The 18,965-nt window shown below is 37.5% G+C and overlaps 1 protein-coding gene across 1 annotated transcript in view; it reads right to left on the bottom strand.

Moving 5' to 3' along the window:
- The window catches only part of sptb (spectrin, beta, erythrocytic), a 178,136-nt gene that overhangs the window by 81,303 nt on the left and 77,868 nt on the right, over positions 1-18,965 (bottom strand). Inside the window, exons 7-14 of the mRNA XM_028822033.2 lie at positions 17,992-18,107; positions 17,736-17,848; positions 15,084-15,271; positions 13,173-13,290; positions 10,594-10,752; positions 10,137-10,439; positions 3,984-4,134; positions 1,055-1,925 (exon numbers count right to left, since the gene is read on the bottom strand). Coding sequence (XP_028677866.2) covers positions 1,055-1,925; positions 3,984-4,134; positions 10,137-10,439; positions 10,594-10,752; positions 13,173-13,290; positions 15,084-15,271; positions 17,736-17,848; positions 17,992-18,107 — 2,019 coding nt within the window. The remainder of the gene's footprint in view (positions 1-1,054; positions 1,926-3,983; positions 4,135-10,136; positions 10,440-10,593; positions 10,753-13,172; positions 13,291-15,083; positions 15,272-17,735; positions 17,849-17,991; positions 18,108-18,965) is intronic.

The following is an 18,965-nucleotide window of genomic DNA, read 5'->3' as shown; positions in this document are numbered from 1 at the left end:
TATTTCAAAATTAAGTTGGTGCCCTCTCTCTGGGCAGTGCCAGATAGCAGTTTCATTATGTTTCTGTCAACTGTCCATTAAAATACTTCATACTTGTTTCGACTTCATTTAACTCTTGGTCATTTTCAGAAAAAAAGAATTTTGATGATTAGGACAGCCTTTCTATTAAATAATTTTGCATCCATACATATTTTAATGGCTGTGTTAGGGAAAAGTGGCTAAACCTCATATTTGGTGGCTATTTTAGGAAAAATTGTCATAATTGGAGAAACTGAAGAAAGCCTCCTTAATAATGTTAGCCTGGGAGTGGGAAAAACTGAGTAATTGGTAAAGCAGAAGGAGCAACATGATGAATTTATAAATGAAAGTGCTGCCTAGCTTGTCTATGCTTGTAAAGAAGGTGTAGAATAATAAAGTCTGAAGCAGATATGGCTTGAGCACATGGATACAGGATAAAGGGCAATAATTCCCAGATAAGTCTGTCTACCTTTCTTTGTCTTGTGTGTCAAGGAATATGTAAGAGTATTCATAAGTGAAAAGAAGCGTGGCCCTGTCGGTGCAAGCTGCTGCTGATGTTCACCAGAAGTGAGACAAAATTGTCAGAAGCCCCTTACTGACCATTGAAGCTAAAGACAAAGGAAAAGTCAGTGTCCTTTTGGTTGTTCATAGTGTTTGCTTATTTGTGAATATAATCAGAAAGCTTTGGCATTGTACTTTTACCACAGAGAATGCTGCAACGAAATCGTTACTCGTTACTCTCTGGTAAAGTGAAACAACTGTGTTATTAGCTATCAAATTGTGCAAAAGACAGTGCAAGTCTAGTGGGAAGGTTAGTGATTACAATTGATCCCACACAAATGAGCCAATCTGTGGTTAGAACTCGATATTTGCTCAGACAGGAAGACAACTGTCAACTTTCTCTTGATAAGGCAGTAATAGGAATCTGTTGGTCACTGCTAGACAATCTGGCTACACCTTGTAGACCTGTTCTGAACTGTTCTCCTTTACTTTTATTAAACTGCATTCTTTGCAACAACTTAAGAAAATTTTCTACCTGTTTTGTACAATTTCCAGATCTTCCAGTTTTTCAGGAGTTTCTAGATCCACCAGCCATGTCTCTTTCTGGTTCATCCATAGCTCACAAGCTTCTGTTTCGTTGAATATAGTATAAAGGGCCAAGGTGTCCTCAAGCATCTGTTGGCGTTGATCTGCCAAGGACATCAAGTCTACGTACATCTCTTTAACCTCTTTCAATCTCCTCTGGACATCGGGTGTGTTTTTTAGGTCATCTGGAAGGCTGTTTGCTTGCTTGTTCAAGGTGTCAATAGTTGACCGGTACTTTGCAGCTTCATCTTGAAGATCTTTGTGCTTTTTTAGCAGCTGTTGAGTAGAATATTCATCATGGCCTATGTCATCACTGGACATAATGCGGAAGGCATCCTGAAGCCAGGCCTTCATGTCATCTGCATCTCCATGAAACTGAAAGAAGCTCTGCGTATCCTGTAGGTTTCGCTTACGGAATGCCGCCAACTCTTCCAACTGGTCCCACTGGAACAAAATGTCTTCATTTCTTTGTTGGATCTTAGGTGTTCCAAAATGTTTTTCCTTGATCATCTTCTCTCCTTCTTTTAATTTCTGCTGTAAGTGTGCACGGCGGCCACCCAGCTCATGTTCAAATGCACTGTGCTTGCTCTGTAGAATCATCACACTGGTCAGATCTTTTCCATAGTCTAATGAAGAGAAGATGTTCTCTTTTTCCTTAATCCAGCTTTCAATTTCTGTCATTTCAACAAAGAAATTCCACAGTCTTCTAGATTGTTCTAAGCGGGCTTTACGCTGGGCTGCCAAAGCACATAGTTCCTGGTAGCATAAATCTAGATGCTGGACTCTGTCCTTGATTACTTGAGGGTCACATGGCTTATAACCTGAAAGGGAAAAAAGTTCATTCAAGAGTAATGAAAAGGACAAAAGTGTTATACAATAGATTACTAAGTGGCATGTATGACAGAAATCCACAGATCACTTTTTCTTTATCGCAGCCATTAATATCGATGTTTCCTCTGTTTCCTGTATGTATGATGGTATTAATGATGTCTGTGGGATGAAACATGGCTAATTTGATCAAGATGGGGATGCACACTACACATCTTGTTAGACTCTTGTACAATATTAGCTGAAACATATAGCTATCATAAGTATTTCTTTGTTTTTCAAGGCATGAAAGGAGCCCAATTTAAACAAATTTTGTTAACACATATTCCTTGTTTTTTTCCACCAGATTCTTCCATTAGCTGTTGTAACTGGGATGGTTGTCAGTTTTATTTTTTATTTTTAGTATGAGAACACTAAAAGCAAATGAAGATAGTGGGCTTGTCTTTATTCTGTTGTTCTGCTTTGCTTGATTGAATATAGGGAAAAACATTTTGAGGGTATCAAAAAAAGCATTTCAATTCACATACATGACCTGACCGCACAAACTACATTTTGTCCAGTTGAACATTCAAATGGTGACTTTTATGCACATGTATTTTGTGTAACCCAATAACTACAATATGTTCTATCAACTTTAATATATTCCAGCAACACAATGGAAATTTAGGTTTTATCTGAAGACTCACTTGAGCAATGTCACTCAGATTTACTAGCTGTGTTATCTTTATATATAATCTTCATTTGGATCTTGATCTTTGTTTGTCTGTGAATTCACTGCCTTATGTGGTGTTCCTGCTGTGTTCAGTAGAAGGCAGTAGTGATGGAGGAGGAGAGGAAGTGAGGGGGAGGATCGTTGGATGAGGTTGGAGTGTGGTAATTAAAGAGGATTGAACTAAAGGAGACTACGTGCTATTTGTACTGGCTGAATACACAACACATTGGTTGTAACTTTTATTTATAAACACTGTCAATACCACTCTTTGTGTTTAGATCTGGTGTCGACACCACTCTTTGTGTTTAGATCTGGCGTCGACACCTGCTTCATTGTCGAGACTGTGGTTTTTTGTGTTTCTATCGACCGTCGTTGGCAGCACTTCGTCCAAATCGAATGTTCACCCACTTCTTGGAGTCGGCAGTCGGAGTATATAAGTTGGACACACTTCTGTGATTTTCCATCAGTCGGCATTTGGAGTTCAAGAAAGAAGCATTGGTTCTTCCTTACTCTTTGGATTGCCACAAAGCAACCTGCGAGATTGGAGAAAGGTTGAGAAGAGATCGTGAGAGGAAACGACAGCGTCATGAAAACGAGACGGACTGTGAATGGAGAGAAGCAGAAATGCTCCTCCACCACCACATAATTACTATTCGGACAGTGATTCCGAGTAGGCCTTTCCTATTGAATCAATGTCCAAGGGTTTTGTTTTGTAATTTTGTTTCCCTTATTTAAAAATCATAATGCTGTGCGACGAAGGGCCCAGTTCACGACTGGCAGCCGCGTTTAAACAGGGAGCCCTTCACAGACAACTTTAACACGCGCAACGTAGTTGGGCGCACATGGCTAGTGCCATATAAAGGTTATACCCACAGAAAGTTGGTTACTGATGCCCTCTGCCCACCCTGGATACTGCGTAGTGGTACTGATTGGATTCCAATGAAGTTTAATGTGTATATTAGGCTATGCTGTTCATATTTACCAGAAAAAAAAAGTTTAATTGACAGCAAATTTTTATATATTTCCTACATTTCAATACAAGGATGACAGTATTATTCTTTTTACCAGACCATATTGTTTTGGAATTATTATGAACACCATAGTTACCCAATATGTTCATAATAACTGGGTGTCTTCAGATTAGAGTAATTCGTAAAAATGAATTGTTTTCCCAAGCCATGTTTTCTCAATTTAAAGTTCCTTACAACATTTTTGTTAGTGCATTACAATTAAATTCAAAGGAGAAAGAAAAGAATTAACAAAAACAAACATACAGGCAATGAGTACCAAAAAACACTAATCAAAATAACTTGACTAAGCCAGCTTTGCTCTTACGTACCATCTCCTTCTGTGAACTTCAGGGCTGCTGAGTTTGCTGATTTCACTCTCTCAGCTTGTACAGCAATATCTGCCTCCAGTAGGGCATGCTTCTGTAGAAGATCTTCAGCTTCTAATAAGTGCTTTCCAAAATCTGGTGAAAGGAGGCGAGCCTGGAAGTGACAGAAAACTCACATGGAACAACACAAGCAGGTGTGCTATTGAAAGGGAGCTTTCAGGAAGATCTCTACATTTACCTAATGATAATGTCTCATAAAGAAAAACAAAGTAAATATGCATATGCATGCTTGTTCAAGATTCTGCAGGTTTACCATTTACCATGATCAAGACTACTTTTTCTCAAAGAAATATTCGTATAAGTATGTTAAGTATATGGCTGGTGGGGTAGATTTCAGCTGCCCCATGACCCAACCCTGGAGAAGCAGGTGAGAAAAATGAATGAATAAATAAATATCAACCAGGGTTTGTATATTATTCAATATAATGTGAGGCTTTTCTGTCACTTAATGTCAGCTGGTCTTTTTAATACTAAATATGAACTATTAGGACAGCCTTTCTATTAAATAATTTTGCATCCATACATATTTTAATGGCTATGTTAGGGAAAAGTGGCTAAACCTCATTTTTAGTGGCTATTTTAGGAAAAATTGTCATAATTGGAGAAACTGAAGAAAGCCTCCTTAATAATGTTAGCCTGGGAGTGGGAAAAACAGAGTAATTGGTAAAGCAGAAGGAGCAACATGATGAATTTATAAATGAAAGTGCTGCCTAGCTTGTCTATGCTTGTAAAGAAGGTGTAGAATAATAAAGTCTGAAGCAGATATGGCTTGAGCACATGGATATAGGATAAAGGGCAATAATTCCCAAATAAGTCTGTCTACCTTTCTTTGTCTTGTGTGTCAAGGAATATGTAAGAGTATTCATAAGTGAAAAGAGGTGTGGCCCTGTCGGTGCAAAAATGAATGAATAAATAAATATCAACCAGGGTTTGTATATTATTCAATATAATGTGAGGCTTTTCTGTCACTTAATGTCAGCTGGTCTTTTTAATACTAAATATGAATCGATTTTTGAGTGATGTCTGCGTCTACAATTACATTAATGTCCTATTGATCAAAGCGAGTGTTGAACCTGTACTGGAGAATCTGAAGATGGTACATCTTGTCACATTTTCCTGATTTCTTTTTATAGCAAACACAAGTACATTTTTTTTTTTCTTTGATTATTTCTGTTTCCTAATATGCTTAAGGTAGGGACATTCTCATTATCATGTACAGTTGCTAGGATCACCAGCCCAGTCCTAGAAATTTTCTTTGTCAGTAAAAAAGAACATTATATAAACTCTATAGCACTTTTCGAAACTGACGTCCATTTCAGAATGCTTTGTCAGTACATAATTACAGCTCCTATAAAATGTATTCACCCTCTTGTAGATTTACATTTTTGTTTTGTTTTTTTTTTTTGACACTAACAAACCGAAAAAGACTTACAGAGAAAGTGTCTCCACAGGTCTTTTTCAGCTTTGTACATCTGGATACTGCGCTTTTCCCCATTCTTCTTTGAAACTACTGCTGAAGCTCTGTCAGGTGTCATGGTGATTGCAGAGGAACAGCCTTTTTCAAGTCCAGCTGCAAATCTTCACTCAAGGCACAGGTTTCTTGAAGACTCCAGCATTTTTTCCTCCACAATTTCCCCCTATTTTGCTGTATTCATTTTGCCCTCACAAGCCTTCCAGGGCCTTCTAGAGAGAAGCATCCCCTCAGCCTGATGCTGCATCCACAGTGGAGATAATGTATGCTTGATAATGTCCGGTTTTGGTTTATTCTTAACGGCATTTAGTCTATTGGCCTAATAGCTCAATTTTATTTTTATCGGTCCACAGGACTTTCTTATAGCTACCTTCATGTGCCTTCTGGCAAACGCTAACCAAGATATCATGGGTTATTTTTTTTAAAGCTACAACTGGCGAAGCTCCCGGGCAATAGTTGCTTTCTGCACAGTTTCTCCATTCTCATCCACTATAGCTTTATATCTCCTCCAGTATTCTCAAAAGGACTCTTGGTGGCTTCCCTAACTGGTCTTCTTGCATAATCACGCAGCCTGCTCTAGGTAGGTGTACAGCTGTGCCATACTCTTTCCATTTTTGAATGACTGATTTAACTGAACTCCAAGGGACTACTAGTCAGTGACGTGGATATTTTATTGTCACCATTCTCTTACTTGTGCTTTTCATGGAGACTTACCTCAAGTTAGATCTTCCACATACAGGTGCCATTATACTACAATTTATTGTAACCCATCAACTAGAGACAGGTGGTCTCCATTGAACTAATTATGTGACTTCTAAAACCATCTGGCTGCCCCTGTGATGATTTAGGTGTGTCTTATCAAAGAGGTGAATACTTATTATGCAATCAGTTATTTTCTGTTTTATATTTTTAATTAATTTTAATTAATTTAGACCACTTTTCATAAATCTCTGACAGTCTGACATTACAGAGTCTTCTTCTGTTGGTCAGAGCAAAATAAGTTGAATTAAATCCAGTGTGATTCAGTATTTTATATGAATAAAAGTGTAAACGTCCAAGAGGTAAGTACTTTTCTTAGACACTGTACAGTACAATTGTTGTGTGCAGCAAATATAATCAATATTTAGCACACAACTGTGAAATATGCTTTAGTCAGTTAGGCAAACATCTCTCTATTACAAAAAAAAATCTTGAGGCGAGACGTGATCTGGAAGAGAGACAGAGAGACACTTCAGAGAGGCAGAGACACTTTCAATTCCCAAGACACGGTCAAGTCACGTCATACTGACATCCGTTGGAAGCATGTTCCCATAAGACGGTGACCTAGGCACGGAAAGTAATAATCAGCCCGGAACAAGTGGAATTGAAAACCTTGCTGGTCCAAACGGGCTCAGAAATAAAAGACAAAGGCAGGTCCAAACATACACATGCAGAGCAGGTTACAGATTATGACAGCAGTGGAATTCGAAAGGCTCAAAACAAACCTTGGTGCAATACACACGCAGAGCAAGTTAAAATATATGACAGTACTACAATTCGAAGGTGTCAAACAACAGAGAGTACAGATCGCATTCACGCAAACAAACAAAAATTATTACTAGGTGAAATAATGGAACAGCAAAAAAAAAATCGAATATATACGCTATGAGAATCTGCATTCCTGCAACAATTACAGCTACGACAAGTTTAATTTTGAAAAAAACACAATTTGGTCAGGTGTATATTTATGATCACAGAGAAGCGATGCAACACAGAATCGAAAGAGTTAAACGATCCGACGGAATAGAAATTATACAGCCAATAATGAATACAAATCCATACGTCCAAAAGTATCGCACTTTACACGAAATTTATCAGCCAAACACGGACAAAGACATATTCTTGGATTTCTATATGAATCTGAAAGATCACAGTCGCCTTTACAATAAACCCACATGTGACGAATTGTCAGCTATAATAATTTCGAAAGACGGAGATATCAAAGACAGAGTAGATATTCATGTATATCCAAAGGCAAAGCATGATTCATCATTTTTGTCAAATACATCGCCACATGCAGATCCTTTACTTTTTCCATTGCATTTCCCAGATGGTGAAACAGGATGGTTGTACAATATGAAACAAACAGATTCAGAAAAACAAATAACACCCACACAATATTTCGGGTCAAAATTACGTTCCCATGTATTTAACCCACTTCTGTCATCTCAACCTCTATCACAACATTACATTATTAATGCGTATGTAAAGGTTGCAGCTAATCATCTCTTCTTTCTTAAATCGAATCAAGCTCAACTTAGAACGGTACATATGCAAGGTCTCATTGATCACGTTCAAAATTCAAATATCAATAGTTCAGACAAATTCAAAACAGGTACAGAAGTAATATTACCACCATCATATCAAGGTAGTCCAAGAGCATTGCAACAGCTATATCATGATGCAATGGCAATATCCAGAACTATCGGTCGGCCAGATTTATTTCTTATAATGACGTGCAATCCACAATGGCCAGAAATCCACAGCTTCTTGAGAACAATGCCACCGGCTACATCGGCTCTGGATATTCCCACTTTCGTAAGTAGATTGTTTTATCAGAAAGTCTTATTTTTATTGAATAAATTTGAAACAGTGTTCGGACAAAAAGAATATCTTGATATGCCATTCGCATTAAAACGTTCACAGTTTCTCGTTAGAATAGCTTGTGCAATGACAATTAACAAATCACAATGACAAACATTTGAAAAAGTTGTTTTTTTATAAGAAACACAAGAAATGATAGTCACTCATGGCCAGTTATACGTTGCATTATCACGCTGTAAGACCAAACAAGGAATCAAAATTCAAAAAGATCTTGAAGAACAGTTCATTCCAAATATTGTTTTTACTAAAGTTCTAAAATAAAAAGTGAACATAATGCATATGTAACAATTCCCATGGAAAAAAACACTTTAAATTGTATTTCCACAGGACCAAACCTGGGGGTTGGCGAGCGAAGAGAGCAGGGGGCTCTGTACTTTACATAAAGATTTACAATAGCTTGTATTTATACACACTCATATACCATAAAAGTAATTTAGCTTTGTTTGACAAGGCTGATGTGGTATCTTCACAACTGTTTATTAAAAGTTAAACAAGCACTGAAAGCTAATCTAAGAGCAGCCTTTTCCTCTACTGATTATGTGTTTTGTTTACTTCTGACTGTTGTGAGGTGTGTGTGGGTGTTTTCTAGATTAGTGTGAGTTTTGTGATAAAATAACCTATTTTTCAGGTGGTATGCACCCCCTGTAAGATATAACTGTTCACCTGCTTCTAACTGAAGCATTACCAGGTGAAACTTGTCCCTTTGGCTCACACATACAGTAAGCAAGAGAACATAATTGAAACTGTAATATTCTAATTTTACAAAGCACTCCTCATGAAAAACACCACACAAAAGCAAAGTACCAGCGCAGAACAACACTACAATCATCTACCTTTTTCCACAACTAGATAAATCACCTAAACTGATTCATTTTGTGTCACCCAGTAAATGCTGGCTTGGGATTAAAACTATGACTCTTTATGGAGTTGTATTTGCAGTAAACACAGTCATAAAGTTCTTTATAGGTACAGAGCTCCAGTATATTTGCCTGTTTCTACAAATGACACCTGAACTGACTGACTATAGGAGAAGTTCTGTTGGAAGTGACCCTTGACCCTTTGACTATATGATTTTGTATTGTTCCTTCCCATAACGAAAAATGTCCCTGCCATTTCAAGAGTACAGAGCTATAACGTAATTTAAAGTTTCTTTGTAATGTCATCAGTAATTTAAGCAACTTCACGTGAACCTGAGGAAGTCTTCCACAAAGTGTCTATGACGTTTATATAATCACCTGTATTTAAAAAAGTTGACTTTAAATGGACCTGCTTGTTGTAGCCTACAGTATGTACAAAATATATATATTTTTTTAATTGTTATTTTGTGTTTTGTCTCTTATTGTACTTGGCAGGGGAGTGTAGTGGTTAGTTCTGCAGCCTAATGCATCCAGCATTTTAGTTGTTTGCATATTCTTTCTTTCTGTTGTCTGTGTGTTTTCTTCCAACGTCCCTAGAAACATGCATCTCAGGGTGCTTGGGTCTGTGTGAGTGTAACTGTGTGTGTTTGGGAGACAGAGAGAGAGAGAATGCAGTGACAGTGAGCATTTAATGGTAGAGATTTCACCAGATACCTTATGGTTTACAGTCCAGAGAACTTCAGTAAATATGATGCACAGTAGTGCTTAAGTGCTAAATGGGTGGATATAATGTTTAAGCCTAATATGAGTATTCTTTTATCAAATGCAGTTGAACAAGCACAAATGTTTTTGAAAGGAGTTGTATTATCATCCTATTTTACCACCATGAGATTTCCAAGAACCCAATAAACCAGGTGTACATAAGTAAATTGCTGGATTTATTGTTTAGGGAAAGAACGTTTTTGCTTGTTTCCTAAGCTATTTTTATACTGTGTTAGTCATCAAGTAAGCAAGTAAACAGTAAATGAGAACAATGTACTCATGTGATATATTAAAGAAAATTACATTATTCTCCATATTACAGGGAAGGAAAAGAATTTTCACACGTTGCCTCAATCTGATTACCTTCATGTCATCCATCCAGTTTATGATATGGAGCATTTCTTGAAAGGTCTTCTGCAGGGTAAGATTCATCTCTAGCCTAGCACGACGGGCATTGATCAAGTCCTGCAAGTAGTCCCACAGGCGTTGGATGTTATTTTTCCTAACATTAATCCGCTTTACATCATGGTAGTTTTCCTTCTCCAACTCCTTGGCCACATCCAGTAGAGCCTCGACACGTTCCTTATAGGCAGAAATGTCAGTCTCGATGGCATTATGTTTCTTCTTTGCGGCTTCCACGGCAGGCAGATCAAAGCCAAAGTTATCCTTTAAGTTAATAATAAATTAAATGGTTAGTAATTTTGTTATAAAAAAGTAATAAATGCAGTATATATAGAGGGTTGGAGGTGTGAGAAAGAATTGCTTACTACCATGCCAGCCAACTTTAAAATCAAGAGTGATTTTAAATGAAAATTCATACCTGTGCCACTAGTCGTTGATTCTCCGCAAGCCAGGTTTCGCGCATAGATGCTTTACGGTCAAATTTTCGTGCAAGCTGCTCCAGTTTCTCCTGTCTAATCAGTTCATCCCTCAGGTCTCGTTCTCGTTCATGTTCTGCTCTTTCCAGTCTTTCCCAGGCCTATGCAATGCCATGCAGGATAAATCATATGACAAATGCTTTAATGTCTTTCTCTTAGAATTCTAAACTGCATTTCTATTTTTGATGACATCCTGTGTATAGTGGCAAGTATATAGTATAGTAGATGGTATATAAGCGGAGTGGTGGCTCTCAGGCTAAGAATCTGTGCTGGTATCCTGAAGGTTTCCGGTTCGAATCCCCATCACTGCCAAAAGAGATCCTACTCTGTTGGGCCCTTGAGCAAGGCCTTTAACCTTCAATTGCTCCAGAGGCTCTGACCCCAAGGGGTATGTGAAAACTAACAAATTCCTAATACAAGAAACTGTACAAGGCAAACAAAAGAAAAAAGAAACTCACAATATTGTGATAGAATACCTTTACCTCTAAGCAATGAATGGCAAAAAAAAAATAGGCCGAGATTTAAGTGAAGCAGACAAACCCACACAAATACTCAATGGGTACAATAATGCATACATATGTAAAAAATATTTAAGTATATTTTCAAAAGTATTTTTTATCAGTTTAATGTATTTTGAACGTTTATCAATAAAATGGTTAAAGAGTAACATTTTTAAAATATATTGCAAGGTATTATCAATTAGTAATTGTTCTACATAGTGTCTTTCACAGGGAGCATAATCACAAGGATCCTTAGAATAATGATGTCCCAGACTCTAAAACTATATATATATTTGTGAACGAGTCTAATCCAGTTTACAGTAACATGTGACGATCCAGAGATGGGCAGGATACCCAGTACCAATTAGGTCTTTCCTGCCAGCCAGCGCATCAAAACCTCACTAAACAGAAAAAGAAAACAGTGTGTCAACCAATGTCAAAATCAAGAAGTACTTGAAATTCCAGGAAATGGTTAGAAATTAATTCCTTGGTACTGTATGATAGCTAAAGATGTAACATGCTTCCCCTAAAGTGGTTTTTCTTTTGAAATATGATTGACTTTCCATGTCCCACCACAATCATCTTGTTTTTTGGAATAGTCTGAGGTGGTTCATTGTGTGGCGGGTGTGGCAACGTGCTGTATCAGTGCATGCTTACAACCTCTTTCTCTCTTTCTCTCGCTCTCTCTCGCTCTCTGTTTCTCTCTCTCGCTCTCTCTCTTTCTCTCGCTCTCTCTCTTTCTCTCGCTCTCTCTCTCTTTCTCTTGCTCTCTCGCTCTCTCTCTTTCTCACTCTCTCTCTTTCTCTCTCTCGCTCTCTCTCTTTCTCTCGCTCTCTCTCTCTCTTTCTCTTGCTCTCTCTCTTTCTCGCTCTCTCTCTCTCTGGCAGGAGGCGCTACAGCAGTGATGTCTAACAGTATAGAGATTCTGTTCCTTTTATCTTTAGTGCATTTCACTGAATAAAGGATTGATGCACTAAAGTACACAGCTGTACAACATTTAACAACACCAGCATGCACACAAAAGATAAATATAATCACATAGAAGATGCACACCATCATTCACAACACATTCACTTGTTAGAGGCTGATTGTGGTGAATATACATGCCATGCAGCTACCAAGAAGTAATTTTTCCATGTCACAGTAATCATGCAAATACACATCTGAAGCAGTTTAATATAGTAGCCTTAATGCTTTGTGTAAAAGTTGGCAAAGCATTTGCCTGCAGTCTTATCTAATCACTCCCTGTTCACATTAGTTGTGCTTGTTAGATGGAGCTAGTATCTCCTGTGCCTAGTACACGTTTTTCACATTTTTGTACCATATCATCCTTTCAACTAAATTGAAAGTGCCACACTATTGCACTCCTTCCTCATTTTGTCACTGTAACACAAAACTGCTATACAGAGCAAAAGCTTAGTGGATATTCACTAAACAGAAGTCATATTTGATTGTTTTCGTCCGTTGATTCATCTTGAAAATATTTATGTCTTAGTTAGGCTTCAACTAATTGCCCATATTACAACATTATCTTAAGCCTAACCACAGCAGGCAGAGAGGTTCACACTATAGCTGGTATTTTGCCCTGACACTAATAATGAAGTGGAAAGCCATTCTGAAATATTAGCTTAAATAAATAATAAATCTTATACCAGCCACTCGTGTAACTTTGATTATGCACATAATTACTACACAAAAATCATACAAATTACCAGCAAATGTTTACCATCAATGTGCCTTTCTAGTGAAACAATGTTCTATTCATACAAGACCAACCCATCTTCAACTGTTTGAATGGCATCATTCATTACTGCAAGACACCCACTCTACATTATGCAGCATCACCAAACACAAAATCTAGGGTGTTGGAGGTGAAAACTTGTATTTACTGTAACAAGAAATAGAGGAGTCATTCTTAGCAACGTAAGTCTTATGGGACTGCCACCACAGGGGATCCCCAGCAGGAAGCTGTCATTAAAAAAAGAAAGAAATAATGCATACCAGTATATAAATGACATTACCCGATTAATATCAGCAACAAGAGCACCTTCTCTTGGGGTATATACTTTCTGATTGTTGGCTCTCATGCGGCTTTGGATGGTAAAAAGCAGTACTTCCAGATTGCCCTTCTCCTGGAATCTGAAAAAGATCATATGGATTGTGAAAATAAAACGTGTTTATAACCTTTTTGTTTGTTCTCATCTTTAAACCCCTGCCTCCCTTTGTCACATCCCTTTTTTGAAAGGCAAGACGTGGAAGCATGGGAAAAATTGTAGAAATATATAGAGAATTATAATGCATCCCCCAATATTTGATAAACAGTGGATGGGTACTGTCTAATAATATAACTGTTTTGTAAAGCAATTCAGGAAAACCAACTCTGCATTAGACACCAATCTAATCCTAGACTGATTCACACTTACAGCCTTATTAAGCAGGTAGTGTGGCCAACTAGCTTACCACTAGACCTTGTGTAAATTAACTCCAATTACATCAAAAATGAATTTATATTAATACCTGGGGTAACAGTAGCATACATATACAATTTCTGTAAACTATAATAATATAAAAGTGACAATTCTTGCATCAGCAGGGAAAGGCAAGAACTAAAATAGCATCAGCCCTGAGTCAGTATGAAGAAACAGTATGACATGATAGTTCATCAATCAAATGAGCAGCTTCAGTGCCAGCCTATAAAAAGGGAGAATCTACCACAGTTACACTACCCTAGGGTGGCATTATCTAGTGGTCTGTCTAAGGACAGCAAACTACCTAAAAGACTAGCAACATGAGCAACAATCCATTGGGTCAGCAATTAACCTAACTACATAACGTATAAGTGTAAGAGGAAATTGAAGACTCTGGAAAACACTTTTGTGAACAAGTGCAAAGCCGTCATCCAGTAGTAAATTATATTTGGTGTAAATGTGAGGCAACAACATGATCAGCAGTGCCACCATGCTACCAATCCCCATCTATCAATCTTCTTAAACTTTTTATTTAAGTGTAGGGTTGCTGGACTTATCTGCATTGGGCTCAAGGTAGGGATCAATGCTTAATGTAGTGCTTAAAGTCCAACAATGAGCACACATACATGTTCACCCATTCATACAAAAACAATTTATTTTTGCTTGGCAACATAAAAGAAATATTTGGAATATGGGAGAGTACCACTTCTGTGCATGGGGAAAACATGAAAACCTTGCAGACTGTAGTTAGAAAATGAACCCAGGACTGTGGAGATGTGTTCTACTGTGAACCACTATTTATCATGCTACCCTGTGTATGAATATACTTAAATACATACTCATGTCTATTTAATTCTTTTCAGGACTTAGCACAAGGTGAGAATCAGCCCATACACCTGGAGTGGTGGCTCTGAGGCTAGGGATATGCACTGGCAATCGGAAGGTTGCCGGTTCGAATCCCGTAAATGCCAATAGGGACTCTGCTCTGTTGGGCCCTTAAGCAAGGTCCTTAACCTGCAATTGCTGAGCGCTTTGAGTAGTGAGAAAAGCGCTATATAAAATGCAAAGAATTATTATTAAAACAATTATTCTCATCCTCACGGAGGGCCAATTTAGAATTGCCAGTTAACCTTTAAGATTCATCTTTGAAGATGAAGGAGGAAGTCATATATATAGTTTGCATTATACAATTATTTATAATTACAAAAGACTGAGTCAAAAAGAATAAAGAATTGGAAACTTGTTGAATAGGGACACTTGTCACTCCACAAGACCACACATACTGTATAGTAATTATTTTATACTGCTCCAGTATTCTTGATACGTGTGTTTATGCCTAAAAAATGATCTAATAAAAAAAAGGGAAACCTCTTCACACACTATAAACAAAAATGTACTTGGACACTGCAGTGTTTAGCCTGCCTGCTTTCGTGCTACGATATTTATTTTAAACAGTATGCTTACTTTGGAGGCTTTTCCACTGTGCGATATGAGTTAAAAGCCTGTAGCTGCTGCTGAACTCCAGTGAGAGAATTTGCAAACTTGCGGCTGTTCAGTTTGATGATAGTCTGCTCAATCCAGGTCAGCAAGTCTGATGCCAAGGTTTCATACCTGTCAATCATTTTCTGTGTTTCAATGGCATGATCCAGCACCTGAAAGGTAACCCATTGTTGACAGGGTCTGTTTAAATCATCTAACAAATCAACCAGACATACATAAGTAGCAAAGTGTGGAAGCAGATGCAGTTCCCGGCCTGTTTCATTACACATGCCTCCTGATAACTGTCCATCTATTAAAAAAAATAAGAACATCATCTTCTAAGGTGGCCCCTGATGGGAGCTTGGCAACTTGCTGTGCTGAACAGATGGAAAAACCCAAGGAAATGCTAATGTCATAAAAGGTAATACAACCAAAGCCAAAAACAGCATATGGGAGTTAGGCAGGTTGGAAACAGAAATCTTAGTAACGGATGGTAGTAAAAGAGTAATTAAAAAAATAAGTAATCACTAGGCAGCTTTAATCAAGAGGAACAAAAGAGGAAAATAATGAATAATTGATTTAATCTTGTTCTCCTTATGTAGCGCACTTCTCAGACAACAGGTTCAAAATACATGCACAGATTTCCAGATATAAACCAGTAACATAAAAATAATAAACCACGCAACAATTACAGGCATAATGAAGTTCTCAGACACACTGTCATGCCTGACACAATTGCATAAATAAGTTATGTAGGTATACAACAGAACTACTGTATCTTATAATTTATTTAATATAAATATGACGTAATGGGTGACATTGCTTAACACTGCTGTTACACATCTCACTGCAAAGTCTGTGTATTGTCATGGTGTCTATGTGAGTTTTAAGTGGACGTGTAATATTGTTATAATATCGTTGGGATGAATGAGCAGGTGGGTTTTTTTATTAAATGACTTAATGCAGCTTGAGTGGTTAAATATTTTGAAATTGTTTTTGAGGGCTATTTACATAATTTCGATGTGGTGGAATGTGATTCAGATGCAGCAAACCTATCTGCGATTCCTTACTCTTCAGAATTGTATTATTTTCCCGTTGTGCATTTTAAAAATTTGCTCATCCTACTTCAGCTAGTTTCAGACTGAGAGACTGCTACATCTTTATTACTTTGAAACCTCACTCTGCCTGATACAAGTCAAATTATTTCAGTACTTAAAATCTTCTTTTTACTGAATGGAGCCTGTTACTGATCAAAATAAGTAAAGGTTCTTGCTGGAACCTTCAAGTGGATGGATATTCTGGGAACCAAAACTGGTTCACCTATGGCATCGCTCTGAAGAACCTCTCTGGAACCTTTATTTTCAAGAGTATATATCAGTCGTGTGAATTTCACTGATCTCTTTGCCTGCTTCCTTTTTATGTATTCATTGAAAATAATATTAATTAGTTTTACTTAAAAGCTGGTAAACTTGATGCATGTTATTTATATTATTCCCTCAGTATTTCCAAACTTTCCCTACTGTTCATTATTTTTGTCCATGCATTTTTCATTACAGGATCATGAGGAGTCAGATCTTCACAGTGTCAGGCCCAACATCAGAACCAACACATATTCAACCACACTAACACATGGTGAGAATTTAAAATCTTCATTTAACTGGGAGGAACCCAAATGGCAGGAGATATCTCACTAACATAACATTTATTTTCTAACTTGCTTATTTAATTTAGGTTCAAAGAAGCTAATGACAATGTTGGTCACCGTAAACATTTGTTAGCAAATGTACAGAGTCACACATCAGTGTTTCTGTCTTAATTATAGTGTGGGTGTTTTTAAATAGTGATGTTTTAACTGTGCTAGGCTATAGTATACGTCTACATGGTAAAAAGTATGGAAAGAGTGTGTCCTAACTGAATTTACACTAAAAGAATCTTTAATCCATTTTGTCAGATTCTGAAAAGCACAGTTGATTGAAACCCTTTTGAAGAAACGCCCTAACTCGTCATTGGCATATAGTGGATATCAAATGAGATGCTTTGAAAAAGGCACGAGGGAGCACTTCAGTACAGAGGATGTGGGACTCTCATACAAAGAGCCTAATAAAGCATTTGAATGTTATGCATAGACATTCAGTAAGTATGCGCAGGACTCTCAGAAAATGTATGAATGTAAGAAATATTTAAATAGTCATCATGCTTATTTGGTTGCTTGATAATTAATATGCGTCAGTATTTAACCCAGCCAGTTCTTTTGACATCACTTGAGGTGATTGACCTGGTCGATTCTATTTTGCACAAAGCTTTTTGTGGAAAACTACTTCCATGTTTCTGTTAATCAGTGAAACCCGAGGCATGGAATAAATGTTTTGTTTTTTTTTTATTTTCTTGATTGTTAAATTTCTTTAATAACAATACTAGTTACAAAACCAGCAATGAAATGGAGCTAGCCACAGCCACTTTATGGATTTTAGTAAAGAATAACAGCATGACACTTACATTCACCCTCTTATAGTTACTGAAAAACTTAATCAGTAGTAAGACCTTCAACACCTAGTAAACTGAGCACTAAATTATGAGGTCTGCAATGGAAAGGTGGCAATCTGCATAGGAGCTGTTACACCTTAAGCAGGTCCTCACCTTCCCAACTCTCTTCCCTTCAACAGCCAAAGCCTTCATCTTTGAAAAATAGTGGTAGAATGCCACAACATAAGTGATGATTGACTTTTCATCAGGGTTCTCTGTAAATACATCTGGAAAAAAAAACAATAGTGTTAATGCAAGTAAAACTCACAGTGTTACAACAGCTTTATGAACAATTCCCAAGTAAGAAGGAAGGTCCAGACAGTCACGATTCAGCATGTCTGAGATGTGATGTTTAACACGACTTTCTCACCCTCAGGATCCAGCAGTTTTGTAACACCAAGCTTCTGCTCAGCCACATTGAAAGCCTGCTGTAGGTTATGGATAGGATTAGACTTCTTCAAGCTACGAAAATCCACAAGATCTGGCCTGTGAGAAAATTAAAAAATAAAAGAAAACATTATTTCATTGGTGACGATCTTCTCCTGCTGTTTTTCTGCAACTACACATGTCACAGGTTTATTTTTTATTTTTATAAATAAGGTGCTATTGTTCTTTTTCAGCAGAGAATATGGTTATTCATCATACCTGGGAAGTGGCCACTCATGATTCACAAACACCACTTTCTCAGTCTGACAAATACATTGTTGATGCAGCAAATTTAGTGTCCACTTACTCCCTTCATGGCACTCAGAGCATTTACTGACTTGGAATGGCACATTCCATGTTATTTAATTTCACTACTGAGATTAATCAGCTCTCCACCCATAATGGAGGAATGGCGTGGAGAACATCAAAGGCAAAATGTCGCACTGGCTTTGAGTGTCCATTTCATTAAGCCATTGACCTTCTTGATATTTAGTGCACTGCCAATATGTTGCCCCTGTCTTTGCTGGATAAGTGGGGCTACTTTTCGCCAAAAACAATTATTTTGCCGTAGTTGGAGTGTGAGACCATTTCGAGTGTACAAGGGAAAAGCTTAACTGACCTAAAGAATAGCTCTTCAGCCTGACTAAATGAGGGTTTGCTTTTAGTCCTCTGCAGACATGCTAGGACGTATGGTGGCTGGGGCACCAACTTCATAAGAAATGTTCACTTATTTCACATACAGATTGCTTCTAGAACTTTATTAGTGCTGATGACTAGTCATGAACCAGTGATTTGGGCAAAATTGAATCTGTAATGAAACCTTTTGATTTGCAAGAAATGTTGCAAAACTCCAGTGAAATTCACACGACTGATATACACTCTTGAAAATAAAGATTCCAGAGAGGTTCTTCAGATCGA

Source organism: Erpetoichthys calabaricus, chromosome 16 (assembly GCF_900747795.2).
Source record: "Erpetoichthys calabaricus chromosome 16, fErpCal1.3, whole genome shotgun sequence".
In the NCBI taxonomy this organism is placed as follows: Eukaryota; Metazoa; Chordata; class Cladistia; order Polypteriformes; family Polypteridae; genus Erpetoichthys; species Erpetoichthys calabaricus.
The sequence above is the reverse complement of the archived record's forward strand: the minus strand, read 5'-3'. Positions and strand labels throughout refer to the sequence as shown.